This window comes from Aedes albopictus, chromosome 2 (genome assembly GCF_035046485.1).
Source record: "Aedes albopictus strain Foshan chromosome 2, AalbF5, whole genome shotgun sequence".
Taxonomy (NCBI): Eukaryota; Metazoa; Arthropoda; class Insecta; order Diptera; family Culicidae; genus Aedes; species Aedes albopictus.
The window spans coordinates 486,871,582-486,891,114 of NC_085137.1; the positions used below are offsets into that span (position 1 = coordinate 486,871,582).

At 39.4% G+C, this 19,533-nt stretch overlaps 1 protein-coding gene across 3 annotated transcripts in view; it reads left to right on the forward strand.

Moving 5' to 3' along the window:
• LOC109623121 (cAMP-dependent protein kinase type I regulatory subunit) overlaps positions 1-19,533 on the forward strand; it is a 269,309-nt gene that overhangs the window by 144,637 nt on the left and 105,139 nt on the right. For 2 of the 3 annotated variants that reach the window (XM_029870634.2, XM_062854174.1), the window contains exon 2: positions 13,303-13,486. The exons of the other annotated variant lie outside the window; for it this stretch is intronic. In XM_029870634.2, the coding sequence (XP_029726494.1) occupies positions 13,469-13,486 (18 nt within the window). In that variant the 5' untranslated portion in view covers positions 13,303-13,468. The remainder of the gene's footprint in view (positions 1-13,302; positions 13,487-19,533) is intronic. 3 annotated transcript variants of the gene reach the window in all.

The following is a 19,533-nucleotide window of genomic DNA, read 5'->3' on the forward strand; positions in this document are numbered from 1 at the left end:
ATAAGAGGTAAAAGTACTGAAAATAATAGCAAAAAAATGTTCCTAGGTGTCTGACCAATAGCAAAATTTGCTATTTGAAGATGAATAGCAATTGAAGCAAATAGCTCGCTGCTATTGGTTAGCTCTCAAAAGTGCTTAATTTGTTATGATGATGTTGGTCGAGTAGTAAATTTTAGCTATTATTTCCAATACTTTTATCTCTTATATCAAACAAACCAATATCACTTTTTGATCTCCATATAAAAATATGCTTTTATTGAGTTTTTTTTTCTTCTGCTCGGGCACGCTTGGCATTGTTTCTCGTTGCTGTTCGTTCGTAGTTTGGATCGGAAGCGAATGCATGATTTGTGAACAGCAATAGGGAGCGATAGAAGGTCATGCATATTTTTTAAGTTTCTTGTTGAAATGAAATGCTAAATTTATTTTGAAAACGCATGTACAGTTAATAACGGATCGCATCGCCGGTTCATCGCTTGCGATGCGAATGGTGACGAATTAATAGGGGAAGGTAGGGTAATATCCATAAAGGCCATAAAGTAGGGTAAGTCTGTCCATAAAGTACGTAGACTCTGAGGGGGTGGGAGATATGGTTGGTCTGACCAAAGTCTACAGTCCGTACAAATTTTCAGGCGGATGGTAATTAATAGGTTGATTACATGTTTTATTATTATTATTATTTATTAAAGAGGTTTTAACTTGAGTCATTCGCCTCTGCAAAAACAAACTTAAAGTTAAGCTTAAATTTTATCTAACAACTGACATTTTTTCAAAAAGGTAATTAATTTTTCCTCGTTTGCTTCATCGTTGCTGAGAATGTTGCTGATGTCCGCGTCCAGCTGAGCTTCTATCCTTTCTGTTTCGTACTTACGACAGTTAGTGAGGATATGTATAACGGTTACCTCTTCTCCGCAAGCGTCACATATATTGCTGTCTCGGGAAAAGATGGTGCGATGAGAGATATTGGTATGCCCAATACGCAATCGGGTGATTGCTCGTCGTTCTTTGCTGCATTTCCTGTCCAGCCAGCGAATTGTTGTGCCTTTTACTCTACGCAGGAAGCTCTCGTTAGAATTTCGCCATTCGCCTTCCCAGCTTGATGTATTGCTTGACAATTTTCTTCGCGTCCATCGCCGGAATTGGTGTATTGAGTTCAGCGCCTAGGCGCCCCGTTGCAGCGAGTCGATCCGCTTTCTCGTTTCCTGCAATGCCCACATGTGCAGGTACCCAGCATAATGTGGAGTTTTTATCTCTCGCAAGAATTTCTATTTGCTGTATCCAGGGATGACTAGATGTACCGTGATCAACCGCCATCAAGCAGCTTGCTGAATCAGAATAAACCACTGTTGGACTGTTCTCTGGAACGAACTGTAGTGCCTTAACAATTGCATAGGCTTCCGCCGTGAAGATAGAACAGCCGTTAGGAAGTCTGCCGGAAACTTGCTCGTTATCGGTCGAGATGCCAAATCCTACCTGTTCATCAGCTACCGATCCATCAGTAAAGATTTTCGAGAAATCTTTGTACCTTCCGCAATTGATTTCTAAAAAGAGTTTTTTTGCCTTTTCAGGATATTCGCCGACTTTTATTCGATTTTTTAGCGTCCAGTCGATGTTTGCTCCAGGATCCGACCAAGGTTTGCTACCTGGACGGTGCTTTTTAGCAACAGAAGGAATAGGTAAACCCGCTAGCCAAAGTAAAGCCTTGCTTACTAGAACTTGAGTCCATAAGTAGCGGAACGGTAGTTCTCCACATTCGGCCATCATTGATTGAATGGGACTCGATCGGAAGGCCCCGGATATACTTCGGATTACAGCGTTGTATGCTGGTTCGAGAATTTTTACAACTGGCGCGCCTTCTCTGCTGACCAGGCCTATCCCGTGCGTCAGTTTTGGAATTGTCAGGCTCTTGTGAGATTGTATAACATTTCGCCGAAAACCATTTCGCGGAATTCCTTTTCGCGGTGTAACATTTCGTGGAATGACATTTGGCGGAATGTACCATTTCGCGGAATGCACCGTTTCGCCGAAAACCATTTGGCGGAAAGTACCGTTTCGCGGAAAAACGTTTATGAGAGAGAGTTGAGTGAAAAATGAAATGTTTCATATCAATATTTCAATTTTTGTAACAGTAAGCTTTGAAAGAACAGCCTATTTATGAAAGAAAGGAAATTCACTAACAATATAAATTTGACAGTTTTTATACAAAAAAAAAATATTTATGTAAGGGCAGAATTTTATCAAAAGAAGGAAAATTTGGCTATTAAAAATAACAGCATATGTTTGAAAGATGGAAAAACCTGAGAACCAATCTTATATCTATTATACAAGAATAAGCTAGCTATATATATCAAAACATAGAAGGAATGTTACTTGACTTGAGGGTTAAATTGTCACCCGGTTTACAAATAGCACCATTCTGATATATAATGCTTTCAATCAATAAGGGTGAAAGTGTGGAGGCTATGAATCAGGTTCAGATCCAGAATTATGATGCTGGGTCATTAGGCCGAAGGATATTAGGCTGAATGAACATTAGGTCGAATAATCATTGGGCTGAATAGATGTTAAACCAATTGGATAATATGCCTTGAAAGATCTGTCTATTATTAGACGCAGGAAATATCTTAGAGAAATTAGTTAGTTGCTGGGTCACCAAACAACACTGTAGCACTGCAACTTATAAATAAACAACCTTTTCTTAAAAGAAGGAACAATCTTAGATGTAGATATCAGTTTGTTAACCAGCAAGTGTTATTTGAAAGAACAGCCTATTGAAAGAAAAAGAACAAATCTCCTACAGAGTGAGCAGTGAGATCGCCAATAATTAGCATAACAATGCAACTCTTGAGGGAGCGGACCTGGTGGGATGGTTAGAACACTTGACTATCACGCCGAGGACCTCGGATCGAATCCTACTACCGACAAACTCACAAAATTTGCGTTCTTCCTTCGGAAGGGAAGTAAAGCGTGGGTCCCGAGATGAACTAGCCTAGGGCTAAAAATCTCGTTTATGCAGATAAAAAGAAAACAATGCAACTCGTATGAACATCGTTCGATTTGAAGAAGGATTGTTAGCGACGCATCTCCACGTTTGGCAACCTTGCCAATTAACGATCGTGGTACAATAGAATATAGGAAGAGTTTATGCGATAGCGCACATGCTTTTAGATGATCGATGGTCAGATTGTGAATTTAATACATTTCCTACCTAATATTTCCGATTCCAAAAGTCCATCAATTTGTTACCAATAGTGAGCGTTTTGGAAATACCGTGGTTCGGTGACTGGCTGTAGTGTGATATGCTGATTTTGATGAATTTGATATGATCATGAAATAGGTTAGCTAGATTGAATCGTTTATTGATTTGCAATACCCTAAAGATTATACTATGTCTCCATAGCAATCCCAGATGCTAGTATTGGACCACTAGTCAAGCCGTTAATTGGCAATTATAACAATCGGACTAAGTATGACATTTTTCCTCTTTAATTATACAATGCCTTATTATAATATCATAATCTTAACTTTAGCACGAGAGATCTGAATTACCAACCAATTGATCGAGGATAAATTCAGAATTAGGGTGAACCGAATTTGTAAGCTCGCTATAATATAAGAAATCGAATTGGAAATTGAATTAACGAAATATACTTTCAGCTTAAAGCGTGTTGCTATAAAGAATCGGTCTACTTTTCCTCGAACAAGGATCAAAACAGTAGGGTCAGCAACATAGCTACTAAAAAAAACTCGCTCAGATGAAGTTACCAGATTGATCGTCAGCCAACATTTTCAACAGTGTAACTTGAAAGAATAGCCTATTATCGAAAGAAGGTCAATTAGTTCGCCGCATACTGCGCAACACATGAACAGCTTTTGATAAAAAGAAGGTAAATGATGAAATATTTAGCAATTCGTTCGCCAAACAACAACGTTACTCGATAGAGCAGTCTGTTCTTAAAGATGGAACAATCTCTGAAGTTGCTTGCAATATAAGCGCTTGAAAATTCAATCTATGTGACAACGATGGCTTGTTGGTCAGTACGCCTAATGTGCATTCGCTTTTATTTCCATTCGACTTAATGTCACTCGGCCTAATGTCCTTTGGCCTGACATTCAGAATTCTTAAGAACAGTCAACGAAGCAAAGAAGGCAAACATTTTTTTTTTTCATAAAAGTATCAGATTTAGCAACAATCCATACAATCGTAGAGCTCAGGTGATTATGATTGCTCATTAATCGATGATGGAGCTAGTAAAGTTCAGCTGAGAAAATAATGTGTTGTTCGCTATGCAAAATATTAAATTCCGCGAAATGATATTTCGCGAAACAGTACATTCCGCGAAAAGTCATTCCGCGAAATGGTTTTCGGCGAAATGGTTCGTTCCGCGAAATGTTACACCGCGAAAAAAAATTCGGCGAAATGGTTTTAGGTGAAATGGTATACAACCGATGCCACTTTCTGTCGGGTCTCTCCAGCATGCTGTTTGAATGACAATCTGTTATCGATAGTTACCCCCAATAACTTTGCCGATTTAACTATTTCCAGCGGCTGATTGTGTATTTTTATACAGGGAACTTTACGGTGTTTCCGACGCTTACATATGTGGATTACCTTAGATTTTTCGGCTGACAGATCGAAACCAGTCCGTTTGGACCACTTTTCAACTACCTGGACCGCTTGTTGAAGTTTTTTTCTCACTGTTGTGGGTGCTTTACCGATGGACAGTAGGAGGATATCGTCAGCATATACGAACAAAATGATGCCCCTTGGGACAATGTTGAACACCTCGTGTGTGCTAACCAGGAACAAAGTAACGGATAATACGGAACCCTGAGGGACCCCGTTTGCTTGTGTGCGATAATCAGATGTTATGCCGCCCACGACTACCTTGAAAGATCGATCGGTTAGAAAACTTCTGATAAATCCTACTATGCTACCACGTATGCCCCACAAAATTAGGGTGTTGATTATAGGATACCTCCACGCGGTATCATAGGCCTTAGAAATATCCAACAGTGCTGTGATTACATGTAATTTGCGTGCTATCGCTTACATTTTGTGCGCTTCAAATTAGACAATCTTTTCAAATGTGGAAAGTTTACGTTTTCCACGTTTTTCATTTGAATATTTTAGTCATTCTTGGGCTTGATCGGCAACTATACGTCTTATTTGCTTGCTACTGAAACTTCATCTATATAATGAAATTACGTAACGGCGTTTTGCCTCGGGGGTGCGTACCCTTTCACAGTGTGGCTTCCACCGTTTGCCAGGGTTGCTATTGTCGCTGACAAGCAGGCACACGAAAAAAGCGACATCCTTTCACTGATAAGTGTGCATGCCACACAATTGACATAAAGTGTCATCCATTAAGTACGTCACGGTCGTAGGGGGGAGGGGGGTTTGTGAAAGTGTGACAAGCATTGTATTAAGTATAAGAAAAACCCGTACAAAGGGGGGAAGGGGGGTCGAATATTCCCAATTTAAGCGTGACGTACTTAATGGATGCTCCCTAAGCACAAGTCCAAATGTTACAGGACTTGTCAAGGGGCTTGTCCAAGGAATCAAGTTTCGTATAAATTTCGAAAACTTTTTCAAATAGTTGTATCAACATAGGAAATACATGTATTATAGCCTATTTGTTACATATTACTACCCAGGTAACCAATAAGCATATAAATAAGCCGTATATCAGTTTTATAACTGCACTCTACCTGCTTACTGTCATATGATAGCAGTTTGACTGCTAAACTGCCCTAAATTAGCAATTGAAATGCTGCTAAAAATCTGACAGCTGTTGCGTAGCATATCAAATGCATTTTAAGTTTTGGTTAACAAGCACCACAACTGCTACTTTTTTGCCATAGAACTGCTACGAGATGTTGAAAGCACAACACATTTCAATTTTCTAATTTATCTATCCCGACAGTAACAGCCGCTATCATTCGGATGTCCTTTCCTTTATTAGCAATGAAGTAAATCAATTCATAAGCAATTAAGTAAATCAATGGAAGAACAGATTTTCTAGACAAATTTGCCCTGGTTCGTTTCCTATAATTGATTTTAATTTCCAGCATGCGAGAACCCCAAAACGAAATGAAATAATTCCTGGTGTGAGGTTCAAGCCTAGGTTCAAGCCTTAAATAGACCTAAAATCAGCGCACATTACCTGATCGTCAATAGCTTATCCTGTAGCGCAGTTCAGCACCATCATCAACCCGTGGATCGAGGGAGTAAATCCCAATTTCGAAGAAATTAGCAAAAAATAAACAACTGTACATCCAGAATGTGCACAAGCTTCAAAAGTTGAACTAGGAGAGAGAGAAAAAATGAAAAGAGCAAGGGAAACACTGAATTGGGGGAAATGAGCAAGGGAAATATTTTTGTTTTTTGATAATTTGGGGGATAGGAGATACAAGCATTTATTCAGCCGTATATCGGGCCAAACCCTGCATTTAAGTAGCACTTGTGGCGCATATACGTCAGAACAGCATTTAATGACCTGCTGTAAAGGCGTATATAGTGCTAAATAAATGCCATTTTACTGCTTATTGGTTACCTGGGTAATAGTAAACTATCTTTTCTTCATTTTGATATTCGACGAGTACTTATCACTGAGCAGAAGTGTCGTTACAGCAATGATTTTTGTTTTGTCATAAAAGGACGATATATGGGTGGTGGTGATTGTATTTATAGACTAATAAAAATATCAAAGGCTACTTAATGAATTAGTTGATTAGGCCATTGGGTGAGTAGGCCAGTGACCTAATTTCTGGTTGGAATGAACTGCGCCTCAATTTCGAAATCTTCAATGTGTTCCCGCACCGAATCGATATGGTTGTGTAGTTTTTGATTCCTGGGATCCTTGGATATTTAGATACAACACTCGTTGTCCCTGGAGATGACTACAGACAAACCCAGCACCACTCCAAATTCCGTAGCAAAATCACCGCAATCCTGCTTCATATGCTACTTGACTCAGAGACACGTTCAGGATAGCAATACTTTTTTTTAAATTTATGTATCTGTAGACTTTTAGCCTGCTAGTTCATCTCGGGATCTACATTTTACATCCCTTTCGAAGGAAAAGCTCACATTTTGAACTCGACTCACACAATGAGTTTAGAGGTACTTGCTGGAGTACAGCCTCTGACAGACGGCTTTGCGGAGTTGTCGTTCCGGTTTCTCATGCGATGCGAGGTTGTAAATCCGTTGATCATAGAAAACTTCGAAAAGTTGCTCGAACAGAATCCTCAAACTCGTTTTATGAGTGTGTACTAAACTACTACTAACACATGACGCTGGAGGTAAGCCCATCTTCGGTTAACACCAATCGTGACAACTTCTCAGACTCTGTGGATTTTGATCTGTCCATGAAGGATGGAGTCTCCGGAATACCAGAATCTTTTCGTTCCGTGTGTATTCCTCAAATTTTTGCAAGTAAGTTCGGGCATGTTGGCGGGGACAGACAGTTCTTCACAGACGGTTCGAAAACCGATGATTCGACTGGTTTCGGTGTCTACAACGAATTTCATAGCGCCACCTACACGATTCAAAAGGCATGTTCGGTAAACATTGCTGAGCTAGCGGCTATATACTACACCTTAGAGTACATTCGTACTCTTCCACCTGAGCACTACTTCATTTTTACCGACAGTCTAAGCTCTCTGGAGGCTGTTCGGTCAATGAACGCTTAGAACGCTTCCTGAATGGAATACGCCAGGTCTTGAGTGCTTTGTCCAAATGCTCATACACCCTCATCATAGCTTGGGTCCCTTCACATTGCTCGATTCCGGGTAATAAGAAAGCGGACTCACTGGCTAAGGTGGGCGCTAGTGACGGCGATATTTACGAGCGTCAAATCGCCTTCGACAAATTCTTTGCATTGGCGTCAGGAGACCTTGATCAGCTGGCAATACATGTGGAGAGATGGATAGATGGTTGTACTCTATCATCCCACAGGTATCGAAGAAGCCATGGTTCAAAGATTTGGATTAGTACCGCAATTTCCTTCGGGTGATGTGTCAGCTGATGTCCAACCACTATTTGTTAAACGAGCATACCTTCCGTATTGGGCTCTCAGAAAGCAATCTCTGTATCTGTAGCGTGGCTTACCAGGATATTGATCGTGTCGTGAGGGGATGCGATGAGTATCGTGAGGTCAGATCTGAGCTGCATGAAATTCTCTAGGTCCAAAGAAAACAACAGAAATCCGTTAGAGAAGTGTTGGCAGACCCTGATTTGAAATACATGAATCTGATTTATTAATTTTGGAAACGTGTTGATGCTAGAGTTTGATGTAGTACGTCCCTTGTTTTCGTTGTCTGCCATTTGGTTTTGTTGTTCGCCCCTGTTTGTCGTCGTCCCCCCCCCCCCGCCTTCCGATTGTCCTTTTCTTGTCGTTGTCTACCGATTAAGTGCTTTCTTTTTCGTTCCGTTACAGTTCTGGACAATTTGTCCCATCAATGATTGTAGTATAAGTTAGCAAAAAATTTAAAAACCCATTAATTCCCCCATCCCATTTTTTTTTCTTTAGTCCTTAACCCTCTAATACCCAAATTTTAGATTTTGATCTAAATTTCATTTTTCGTGATTTTTTTTTAATTCTCGATTTCGACAATGATTTTTCATAAGGTCCTAACTGACTTAATCGATTTCTCTTCGTCGACTCTCTCTTTCGCTTATAACTTGACCAAATCAAACAAAATCATTATTCTTTTTGTTTCTATAGCATCATGTAGTCGTCTTCTTCGCATTTCAACCAAAATAACTTTGGAAAACTCAAAACACATTCTGTGATAACACAAAGAGAGGATCGATGAAGAGAACTCGAAAATGTCAGTTAGGCCCAAATGAAACATCAGTGTCGATTTCGTGAATTTCAGTTCTTGATTTTTCTAATTTTTATTTTTGAACATCCTTACAGTTTTATATTTTTCCTGGAAGCATATTTGAGGTACGGATTTTTTGAGATGAAAACATTTTGAGATTTTATGATTATTGTTGAAATATTTTTATTTTTTTTCGTAGAAAATTTTATTTTCCGTGTAATTTTAAGGAAAATAATTTAAGAGTGTATACGATTCCCCTAAACTATAAAACTAGGATAGAATGATTTGGGAAAAAATTAAAATATGTTAATTGTAGCGATTTAATACAAAATAAACAATGACTTCTAGAAGGTGACTAAAACATCAATTTTTCAATGATTAAAAAAAAATGTAAATACGCTTTGATATACACCAAAAACTATTTTGAGATATACAAAACAGTTCTAAGTATCAGCCAAAAATATAATAATTTTGATTTTCCAAGAAAAACAAATATTACAAAAATGCTCAAACTATACCCCGTCTAAAGGCGGGGTTGGGTATTAGAGGGTTAAGGACAGACTTGTTAGAATCCCAATATGGCCGCCACAATGGCCGACTTTGGGACCTACTCACGATTTAGAGGGCACAAATCTCTTTGTAAACAAAACCAGCGCAGCTGATCTTCTTTTTTTTAAGCTTATTATAAGTGAGCAAGAACTGAATAATAAAATGCACTATTGTTTGAAGCTTGCTTCTTGAGATTTGTGCGTCTAAAGTTCTGATGCACTGTTGAAGCGGGATTTCAAGACGTTTGTCCTTAACCTCGAAACAGCCGCGAAAACTTCGGCTTCTCAAACTAACATAGTATTAAGGCAATAATAAATTGTATAATGTAAAATCAATGTAAAAACAAATGATTTCGACTCAGTTATGCCCATGTGGCGCCCGAGCCTTCCAAATAAACGAATGAGTAAAAAAAAGTGTATTTGAGTAGATCATATAGATATGTTGGTGTGAGTGTAAGTGTTTTAGTATATTTAAACACCAACGTTGGGAGTGACGTAGCTAAGAGATTTTGTCACTCCATGGGTCTTTTGCCTCAGGGATGGGGCACAGGCATTAACTCTGTGTCCTGGCTAACAAGCCTAGGCTTAAGCGCCATTGCTCGCTCTCTGAAACGATAAGAAACATGTTATGTAGATGGGAAGGGATGATATCTATTTATCGAGATGACAGCGACTCACCAACGCCCTCGTAAATAGGAAGGAGATGGGATTTTTGTACGGGAATGGTCTGGAATTCAGTATGATTTGATTAAGTTATACGACTGGATTATTACGTTAACTTTTTCCTCATTAATAGTAAAACAAAACCGATTTATCAAATTTGATCGAATAGCCGAAAAAGGGCTTCTGCAAAAGTAACAGCCCACGTTTGAAATGACCAATACGTGTAAAAAAAATAAACCAACATGCTCTTTGCAGTAACCTCGGCGACATCATTACAATCATTACGGGATGATGTTAACATAGTAAAAGGAAGATGGGGTGATAATTGCATGAGCAATGTGTTGAAATAATATAGTTAAAATGCAATGATATATAAAACATGGAACATGCTCACCCCATTTTGTCACGATCTTCTTGCTTATTCGCTAGAAAATGATAAAAAAGGATTAAAACCACTTTGGTTGGGTTAAATTGATGGACCCCTTGCTTGTCAAGGGGCTGACAAGGTGGCAAAGGTGACGATTTCCCATCAAATTGCACCTAATTGATCGCGTCATATCTCGAAAATTCATGTTGTAACATGTACAAAACAAAACTTCACATTTTTATGAAGAGAAAGTATACACATATAATTTGAAGTAGGAAAAGTTTTGGATCTTGGATTTGGCCGCCATTTTGAATTTTATCATTAAATTGCGATTTTCGCTGTGTTCGCAACCACCGATTTTAAATCTGAACTTATGATTAGGAAGCTGAGAGTCTAAGCTGTTAAAAACATTCAAATATTTAAGTGTACATTGACCGCAACAATGAAATATCGATGAAAATGTGATCGAACCTCCCATTTCCCATTTGTTGGAATTCATTATAAGCGAGGGAGGCGGCGAGATTGAGATTATGTAAGTGTAATTAAGTAGATCATTTATTGGTGTGAGGGTGAGTGTTTTAGTAGGGTGGGGCGGGGCAAGATGGGTCAGTGCCATTTTCGGGCGCTCATGTTTAGATTATGTCAATAATTTTGTTAGATGACCAGCATGAATATACAAAAGTTTGGGGCATTGATCGAAAAATTATTCATTCTCATTGGAAATAAAAAATAAAATGGTTTTTAGCTAGGTTTTTAGTCATTTTTCTTATGCGATACATTCCATATAATCTCCATATAAACGGTCGCCGGGCAAAATGGGTCACCTACAATTTTGAACGTATTTTTGGAGCATTCAAAAATTATTTATTTTTTATTACAAGACTATCTCATAAATGACTTCAAGTCATTTCAAGCGGAATGAGCGCTCAAAATTATAACATAAAATTGTGATAATTTTTTAGTAAAAACAACGATTTTCAAGTCGCCTTAGGACCACTCAAATTGTAAAGTTTTTTTATATTCCAAATAAATTTATGAAATGTTTACTAGTAGCTCTTGTTTACTCAGTATGGATATGGAGCATATAATGCGGAACAAATCTCATATTTAAAAGGTGACCCACCTTGCCCGCACTTTTTTCACGGCGTAAAATCGATCACTTTTTAAAACTGCTTGTTTAACATCATATTTTGTATTTATTGAACTTTTTATCGACTTTATGCATAGCTAACTAGTGTATTAAAGAGTAGCGGACGAATACAAACCAATACGATTTGTATTTACAAAGTTATGGTGATCCATCCTTAGGTGACCCATCTTGCCCCGTCCCACCCTATATTCGAACACCAACGATGGGAGTGACGTAGCTAAGAAATTTTATGTCACTCTATGGGCCTTTTTACTTTAGGTATGGGGCACAGTTATTTTCACTGTGTCCTGGGCTAACAAAAAACTTCAATTGTGTCCATCTCTTCTACCCGTATAGTCGTGAATATACACATAGCATACAACAAGCGACGCAGTAAAGTGCCTTTTTTCAACGACCCACAATGCAGTGAACATTCACTGCAAACCATCAGTGACCGAATTCTGAATATGTCCGCTCCTCCATTTTGTCCGGCGGCTGGGTTTCGAAGAGGGTTCTATTCCATAGACACTAATGTTATCCTAATCAGTCTACTGATACCTATAGGTTTTATTCTGTTTTTTCGTGTTCTCCAATTCATCACGGTATTTCTCCAGAACACAAATAATTGGTAAACAATTCACGTTATTTCGATTGTCAAACCAAAACAATGCTAAGCATTACATTACAAACACATATTCCTTAGCTACCGAATGTACAAAGAATCTGAAAGGATCCACAGTTTTCATTAGCACCAATTAGCCGCAATTTTTCCGGGATAAGTCTTCCTTCCGGGAAACCATTAATAGACACTGTTCTGTTTCCGTTGCCACCACGACAACGCCAGCGCCAGCGGGGCGGGGTGGCTATAAATGTCACACCTTTTCATGGAGAGTCCACAACACACGCCAAATCTCTCTCTCTCTCTTCTTGGCGTAACGTCCTCATTGGGACAAAGCCTGCTTCTCAGCTTAGTGTTCTATGAGCACTTCCACAGTTATTAACTGAGAGCTTCCTCTGCCAATGACCATTTTGCATGCGTATATCGTGTGGCAGGCACGAAGATACTCTATGCCCAAGGAAGTCAAGGAAATTTCCTTTACGAAAAGATCCTGGACTGACCGGGAATCGAACCCGTCACCCTCCGCATGGTCATGCTGAATACCCGTGCGTTTACCGCCTCGGCTATATGGGCCCTAACACACGCCAAATATCCTCACCATAATTGGAGAAAGCGGTACTTTTCCGCTCCATCTATAATTATCCCTCTTCAACACGTGTCCGTACCTATAGTTTACTTGAAGCACCTTCGACTAGGAAACAGTTATGTACCTGGCATTAGCCTCTGTTTTTTATTGTATTGCTCCAAACGGTGTTTGCGACATCGATGGAATTTTCAATGGAAAGTTTCAATCACGTCCCGGAAATTGTATATCAATCAGGTGCCGGTGGGCAACGGCAGCTCCTTCACGCCGTAGAGCTTACTTTACGAGGAAATCAATGCTCCGTAAAACAGTAACGGATGTGAAAGATGAAAACGAACGGAACTTTTTGAATTGCGTTCCCGTCGCCTTATGGCTGTTTGCCGTGGACAAATCGCTCAATGACGAGATTCGTTTCATTAGAATGGGCTGAGAAAATTGAATTCATTCACTCTTTTGTACGTCGTAAACGAAAGCTACATGTTGCATCATCACTCTTTGGGCCGCTCCGCGGCGCGGCGGTTCTCTTCCCCGAAGGTTCCGTTCTGTATCGTACTTTCCATTTCCCAGAATGACAATTACGCCCGACTCCATCTGAAATGCTAATGAAGTTAGCCGGAAGCTACCACAGCGTCGAGATTTAGTGAGCTGAACTTCCGAAAATTAATTTTCACACAAAAGAGACTTCCTGAATAAAAAGTAAATCACCATTTCGGAGCAAAAAATAAAGGACACCATGCTGACGCTTCCGCTGGTAAGTGATATCTTTGCCCTTTCTGTCAGTTCCCCACCATTCCAGCAGCGCGTAGATCAAACTAAGTCCACTCTTCAAATTTACTTTCCTTTCAGTGCTGAAATCGATGCGATCTAATCTCCTAATTGTTTCTATATTCCTTGGAAAGTTAAAGCGGATTCGTTTTACTGGAAAATCCATTAACCTTTTTCCCACGTTGCTCCCACTAGTGAATACGTTAATTAATGAGTCATCTTTGTTTGCTTTTTCTCTTTCTAGGTAAGTTTATCTGCCATGGACTGACTGTGTATTAAGTTCCCGTCGTGGGTTTTACTTCAAGCAAAAAGTAAGTACGGGGGAAATCCGACAGGATGATGAACTCTTTGAGCAAGTTAGTGCTTCCTGTTGACTCGGACGTTAAAGTGTCTTAAATGACTTGTTTTAAATGTGTTTAAGATATCCTTCTAAGTGCTACAGTTTTTACTAAAGCCAGAATGTCAAATGTTAACTTAAATGTCCATGGGAGATCGAAGTTGAAAACACATAAGCATTCTTTGAGAAATAAATCACAAATATTCTCAAACACTGTTAGCGCATTATTGGCAGATTATTTCAGCTCCACGGGGACTGTTTTGGCGCCTTGCGTAGGTTTCCTTAGAATTTAAATTTAACACACCGCAAAAGCTTAGCACCCATCCAGTCAGACACCGAAAAGATGTGATTCCACCTTATTATTCAGCACCCACGGGGCGCTCGAGGCGGAAACCGAAGAAGGCAATATCATCTGCGGGTCTGCGGGATGATATATTTCAAATTTGATTTTGGAGGAAAATTCTTATTTACGCAGGGGTGGAAAATTGGAAAAATGATATCCACTGGCTGCTTGATGCGTTGCGTTGTATACCGCCCGCATCTTTTGCGTCATTATCAACTAAGCGCCAGAACAAGGGGATACTCTTGTGTAGACTGCTGCTATTTCCTAAATTTGCCACAGGGGAAATGTTGTCATATACTCAAGTATTGTTGCTCAATTTCATTTTTGATTTTTTTTCGAATGACTGGAAAATAAATAACTGATGTACAAATGAACGATTAATAAATTCTACCATTATTTCATCAGTCTACCATTATTGTATTATTGTCTATCATTATTTCATCGGCCATATCGATTTGAAAAACGAACGGGATTTTTTTCAGGAATTTGTATTGAGTTTCCCTTTAGGTAATGTCTCACGAATTCCATCAGAAACTTTTCCATGAATCTCTTTAGAAATGCTTCCTTCTAGAGGAACTTCCAGTAATATCACCAAGATTTTTTTTGGAAAACCTTTCCATACTTCAGAAATTTTGCCACAAATTATTTCAAAAAAATCTCCGGGGTTCAGACAACCATCCACGGATTCCAGACACTCCAGAAAGCGATTTTTTTTTAGAAAAAAAGGATTTTAGAATTCTCACATAAATTTCTCCATGAATTTCTTCTTTCTCAGCGGTTCTTTAAGAAATATCTTCCAACTTCCCTTTAGAAATTCTTCCAGAGATTTTTTTAAAAATTTCGCCAGAGATCTTCGTCTACCAATCTTCCTAAGGATTTATTTTGAGAGTCTTCTATGGATTCCTTTTAAAATGTCCCTATCGATAATAAGTTTTTTTTATAAATCTATATTTTAACTTAAAGCTTATTCTACACCGAAATGTCGAGCTTGGTGGTCTAGTGGCTACCGCTTCTGATTCGTATGCAGAAGGTCATGGGTTCAATCCCTGGCCCGTCCCTTTCATCCTACTTTGTATCTTTCTATCCACTTTCTCTCTCTCTCTTCTCTACATATACAACTCATGTATATTCATATGTTCATAGCCATCGCTAGAACCAGAAACGAATTGGAAAAAAAGTCGTTTCCCTCCCTTCCAATTTCCACTCACAGCACAGTGTACATAACGCCTACAAGTTATGCAACTAAAGCGTACTGTGCCGCTTGACCTTATTCACCTTATTCACCACACAATCTATCACCTTACGAACACTATAAATAACCCCCAATCCATGGATCGCATCACCGACCCAACGGTGACTCCCAGATCTCCCATCCTTTCCGTCTAACAAATACGCCAGTCCGTGCTGGTTGTGGGAATGCAGAGGTGCTCTCGGTCTTTAGTAGCAACAACCAGCATACTCTAACATTCCTTTCCCTTCCCAAATGACTATAAGGACGTGGCCGGCGCCGTTATTAATCAAAAATGTATGAGCTACTTAAATTGCACTTTGTGAATAAGTGGAGTGTCCCAGCCCTTATTCATTCGGATCTCAGTGCAATGATCAACTCAGATCAATCACGGAGGAGCAACCAAGGGCGTAGCCAAGAGGGGGCAGGGGGGGGCCGTGGCCCCCCCCTGACCGAGCAACTATATTCTAACTTAACCGAAAAACTTAGATGATCAGAGCTGTTTTTAACTAGTAAAAATAAAATTCTCCTGCATCCTCGTATTTTTTTTAATGTATGCAGGAATTCCTTCGGAAATTCTTGGAGGAATATTTTCGAAAATTCCTGAGGGTAATCCTTCGGAAATACCTGGAGGAATTCCATTGGAAATTCCTGAAGGAATTCCATCCAAAATTCCTGGCGGAATCCCTTCGCAAACTCCTGGAAGAATTCCATCGGAAATTCCTGAAGGAATCCCTTCGGAAATTTCTGGAAAAATTCCTTCGGAAAGTCCTGAAGGATTCATTCGGAAGTTCCTGGAGCAATTCCTTCGGAAATTCCTGGAGGAATTCCTTCGGAAAGTCCTGGAGGAATTCCTTCGGAAAGTCCTGGAGGAATTCCTTCAGAAAGTCGTGGAGGAATATTTTCGGAAATACTTTTTGTATTTTTTTGGAAATTCTTGCAGGAATTCCTTCGGAAATTCCTAGCGGCATTCCTGGAGGAATTCCTCCGAAAATTCCAGGAGGAATTCCTTCGGAAATTCCTGGAGGAATTCTTTCAGAAATTTCGGGAGGAATTCTTTCGGAAATTGCTGGACGAATTCCTTTGGAATTCCAGGAGGAATTCCATTAGGAATTTCCGGAGGAATTCTTTCGGAAATTCCGGGAGAAATTCTTTCGGAAATTGCTGGACGAATTTCATTAGAAATTCCAGGAGGAATTCCTTCCGAAATTCCTGCAATAATTTCTTCGGCAATTACTGAAGGAATTCCTTCGGAAATTGCTAGACGAATTCTTTTGGAAATTCCTGGAGGAATTCCTTCGAAAATTCCAGGAGGCATTCCTTCAGAAATTCCTGGAAAAATTTTTTGGGAAATTCTTTTTAGATTTTTTTTTTGGAAAATCCTGAAGGAATTCTTTCGGAAATTCCGAGAGGAATTGCTTCGGAAATTCCATTAGGAATTCCTTCAAAAAATGCCTGGAGGAATTCTTTCAGAAATTTCGGGAGGAATTCCTTCGGAAATTGCTGGACGAATGTCATTGGAAATTCTAGGAGGAATTCCTTCGGCAATTACTGGAGGAATTCTTCCGGAAATTGCTGGACGAATTCTTTTGGAAATTCCTGGAGGAATTCACTCGGAAATTCCAGAAGAAATTCCTTTAGGAATTCCTGGAGAAATTCTTTCAGAAATTCCTTTAGGAATTCCTGGAGAAATTCTTTCAGAAATTCCTGAAGGAATTCCATCGGAAATTGCTGGACGAATTCCATTGGAAATTCCTGGAGGAATTCCTTCCAAAATTCTTGGAGGAATCCTTTCGCAAAATCCTGGAAGAATTCCTTCGGAAATTTCTGGGGAAATTCCATCGGAAATTCCTGAAGGACTTCGTTCGGAAATTACTGGAGGAATTCCATCGAAAATTCCTTGGCGAGGTCCTTCGAAAAATCTTGGATGAATACTTTCGGAAATTTCTGGAGGAATTCTTTCAGAAATTCCGTGAGGAATTCCTTCGGAAATTTCTGGATGAATTCCTTTGGAGATTCCTGGAGGGATTCATTCGGAAATTCCTGGAGGAATTCATTCGGAAATTCCTGGAGGAATTCATTCGGAAATTCCAGAAGGAATTTCTTTAGGATTTCCTGGAGGAATTCTTTCGGAAATTCCGGGAGGAATTGCTTCGGAAATTCCTGAAGCAATTCCTTCAAAAAATCCTGGAGGAATTCCTTAAAAAATTCCAGAAGGAATTCCTTCCAAAATTCTTGGAGGAATCCCTTCGCAAATTCCTGGAAGAATTCCTTCGGAAATTCCTGAAGGAATTCCTTCGGAAATTCCTGAAGAAATTCGTTAAGAAATTCCTGAAGGAATTCCTTCGGAAATTTCTGGAGGAATTTCCTCGGAAATTCCTTGGGGAGTTCCTTCGAAAAATCTTGGATGAATACCTCCGGAAATTTCTGGAGGAATTCTTTCAGAAATCTATAGAGAAATTCCTGAGAAAATCCTTGGATGAATTCCTTAGGACATACCTGGAAAAAATCATTCTAAATTTCGTAGAGGAATGCTTTTCATGATTTCTGGAGGAATTCCTTCGGAAATTACTGGACGAATTACTTTGGAAATTCCAGGAGGAATTCCTTCGGAAATTGCTGGAATATTCTTTCGGAAATTCCTGGAGGAATTCCTTCAGAAATTCCTGGAGGTATTCCCTCGGAAATTCCTAGAGAATTTTTTTCGGAAAGTCTTTTTGGATTTTATTTTTGGAAATTCCAAGAGGAATTCCCCCGAAAACTCATGGAGGAGTTCCTTTACAAATTCCGTTAGGAATTCCTTCAAACATTCCTGGAGGATTTTTTTCGGAAATTCCGGGAGGAATTCCTTCGGAAATTGCTGGACGAATTCGTTTGAAGATTCATGGAGGAATTACTTTGGAAATTCCTGCAGGTATTCTTTCGAAAATTCTTAGGGGAATTTCTTCGGAAATTCCTGGAGAAATCCCTCCGGAATCTCTTGGATGCATTCCTTCTGAAATTAGTGGAGCAATTATTTCGGAAATTTCTGGAGGAATTCCTTCGGAAATTCTTGGAGGAATTTCTTTAAAAATTCTCGGAGGAATTCCATTGGAAAATCCTGGAGAAATTCCTTCGGAAATTCCTGGAGAAACTCTTTTGGAAATTCCTGAAGGATTTTTTTTTTGGAAATTTTCAGGAAGAATTCCTTCAGAAATTCCAGGAGAAATTCTGTCGGAAATTCCTGGAGAAATTCCTTTGGAAATTCCCAAAGGAATTTCTCCATGAATTTCCGATGTAATTCCACCAGGAATTTTGCGAAGGAATTCTTCAGGATTTTCCGAATGAAATCCTCCATGTATTTCCGAGAGAATTCCTCCAGGAATTTCCGTGGCAATTCCTCCAGGAATTTCCGAGGGAAATCCTCCAGGAACATCCGGAGAAATTCCTCCAGGAAATTTCGGAAAAATTCCTCCACAAATTTCTGGAGGAATTACTCTAGGAATTTCCGGAGGAATTCCTCCAGGAATGTCCGAAGAAATTCTTCCAGGAATTTTCAAAAGATTTCCTCCTGGAAGTTCTGAAGGAATTCCTTCATGAATGTCCGAAGAAATCCCTCCATGAATTTTCGAAGGAATTCCTCCATGAATTGCCGAACAAATTCCTCCAGGAATTTTGCCAAGGAATTTCTAAAGGATTTTCCGAAGGGATGCCTCCATGAATTTCCGAAGGAATTCCTCTAGAAATTTTAAAGGATGTCCTTCTGAAATTTCCGAAGGAATTTCTCCATGAATGTCCGAAGGAGTTCCTCCATGAATTTCCGAATGAATTCCTCCAAGAATTTTGCGAAGGAATTTCTAAAGAATTTTCCGAAGGAATTCCTACCTTCTGGAATTTTGCAAAGAAAATCCTAAAGCATTTTCCGAAGGAGTTCCTCCATGATTTTCCGAAGGAATTGCTCCAGAAATTTTCCGAAAGAATTCATTCCGAAGGAATTCCCACCTTCAGGAATTTTGCAAAGGGAATCCTAAAGCATTTTCCGAAGGAATTCCTCCATGAATTTCCGAAGGAATTGCTCCAGAAATTTTCCGAAAGAATTCATTCACGAATTTCTGAAGAAATTCCTCCACGAATTTTCAAAGGAAT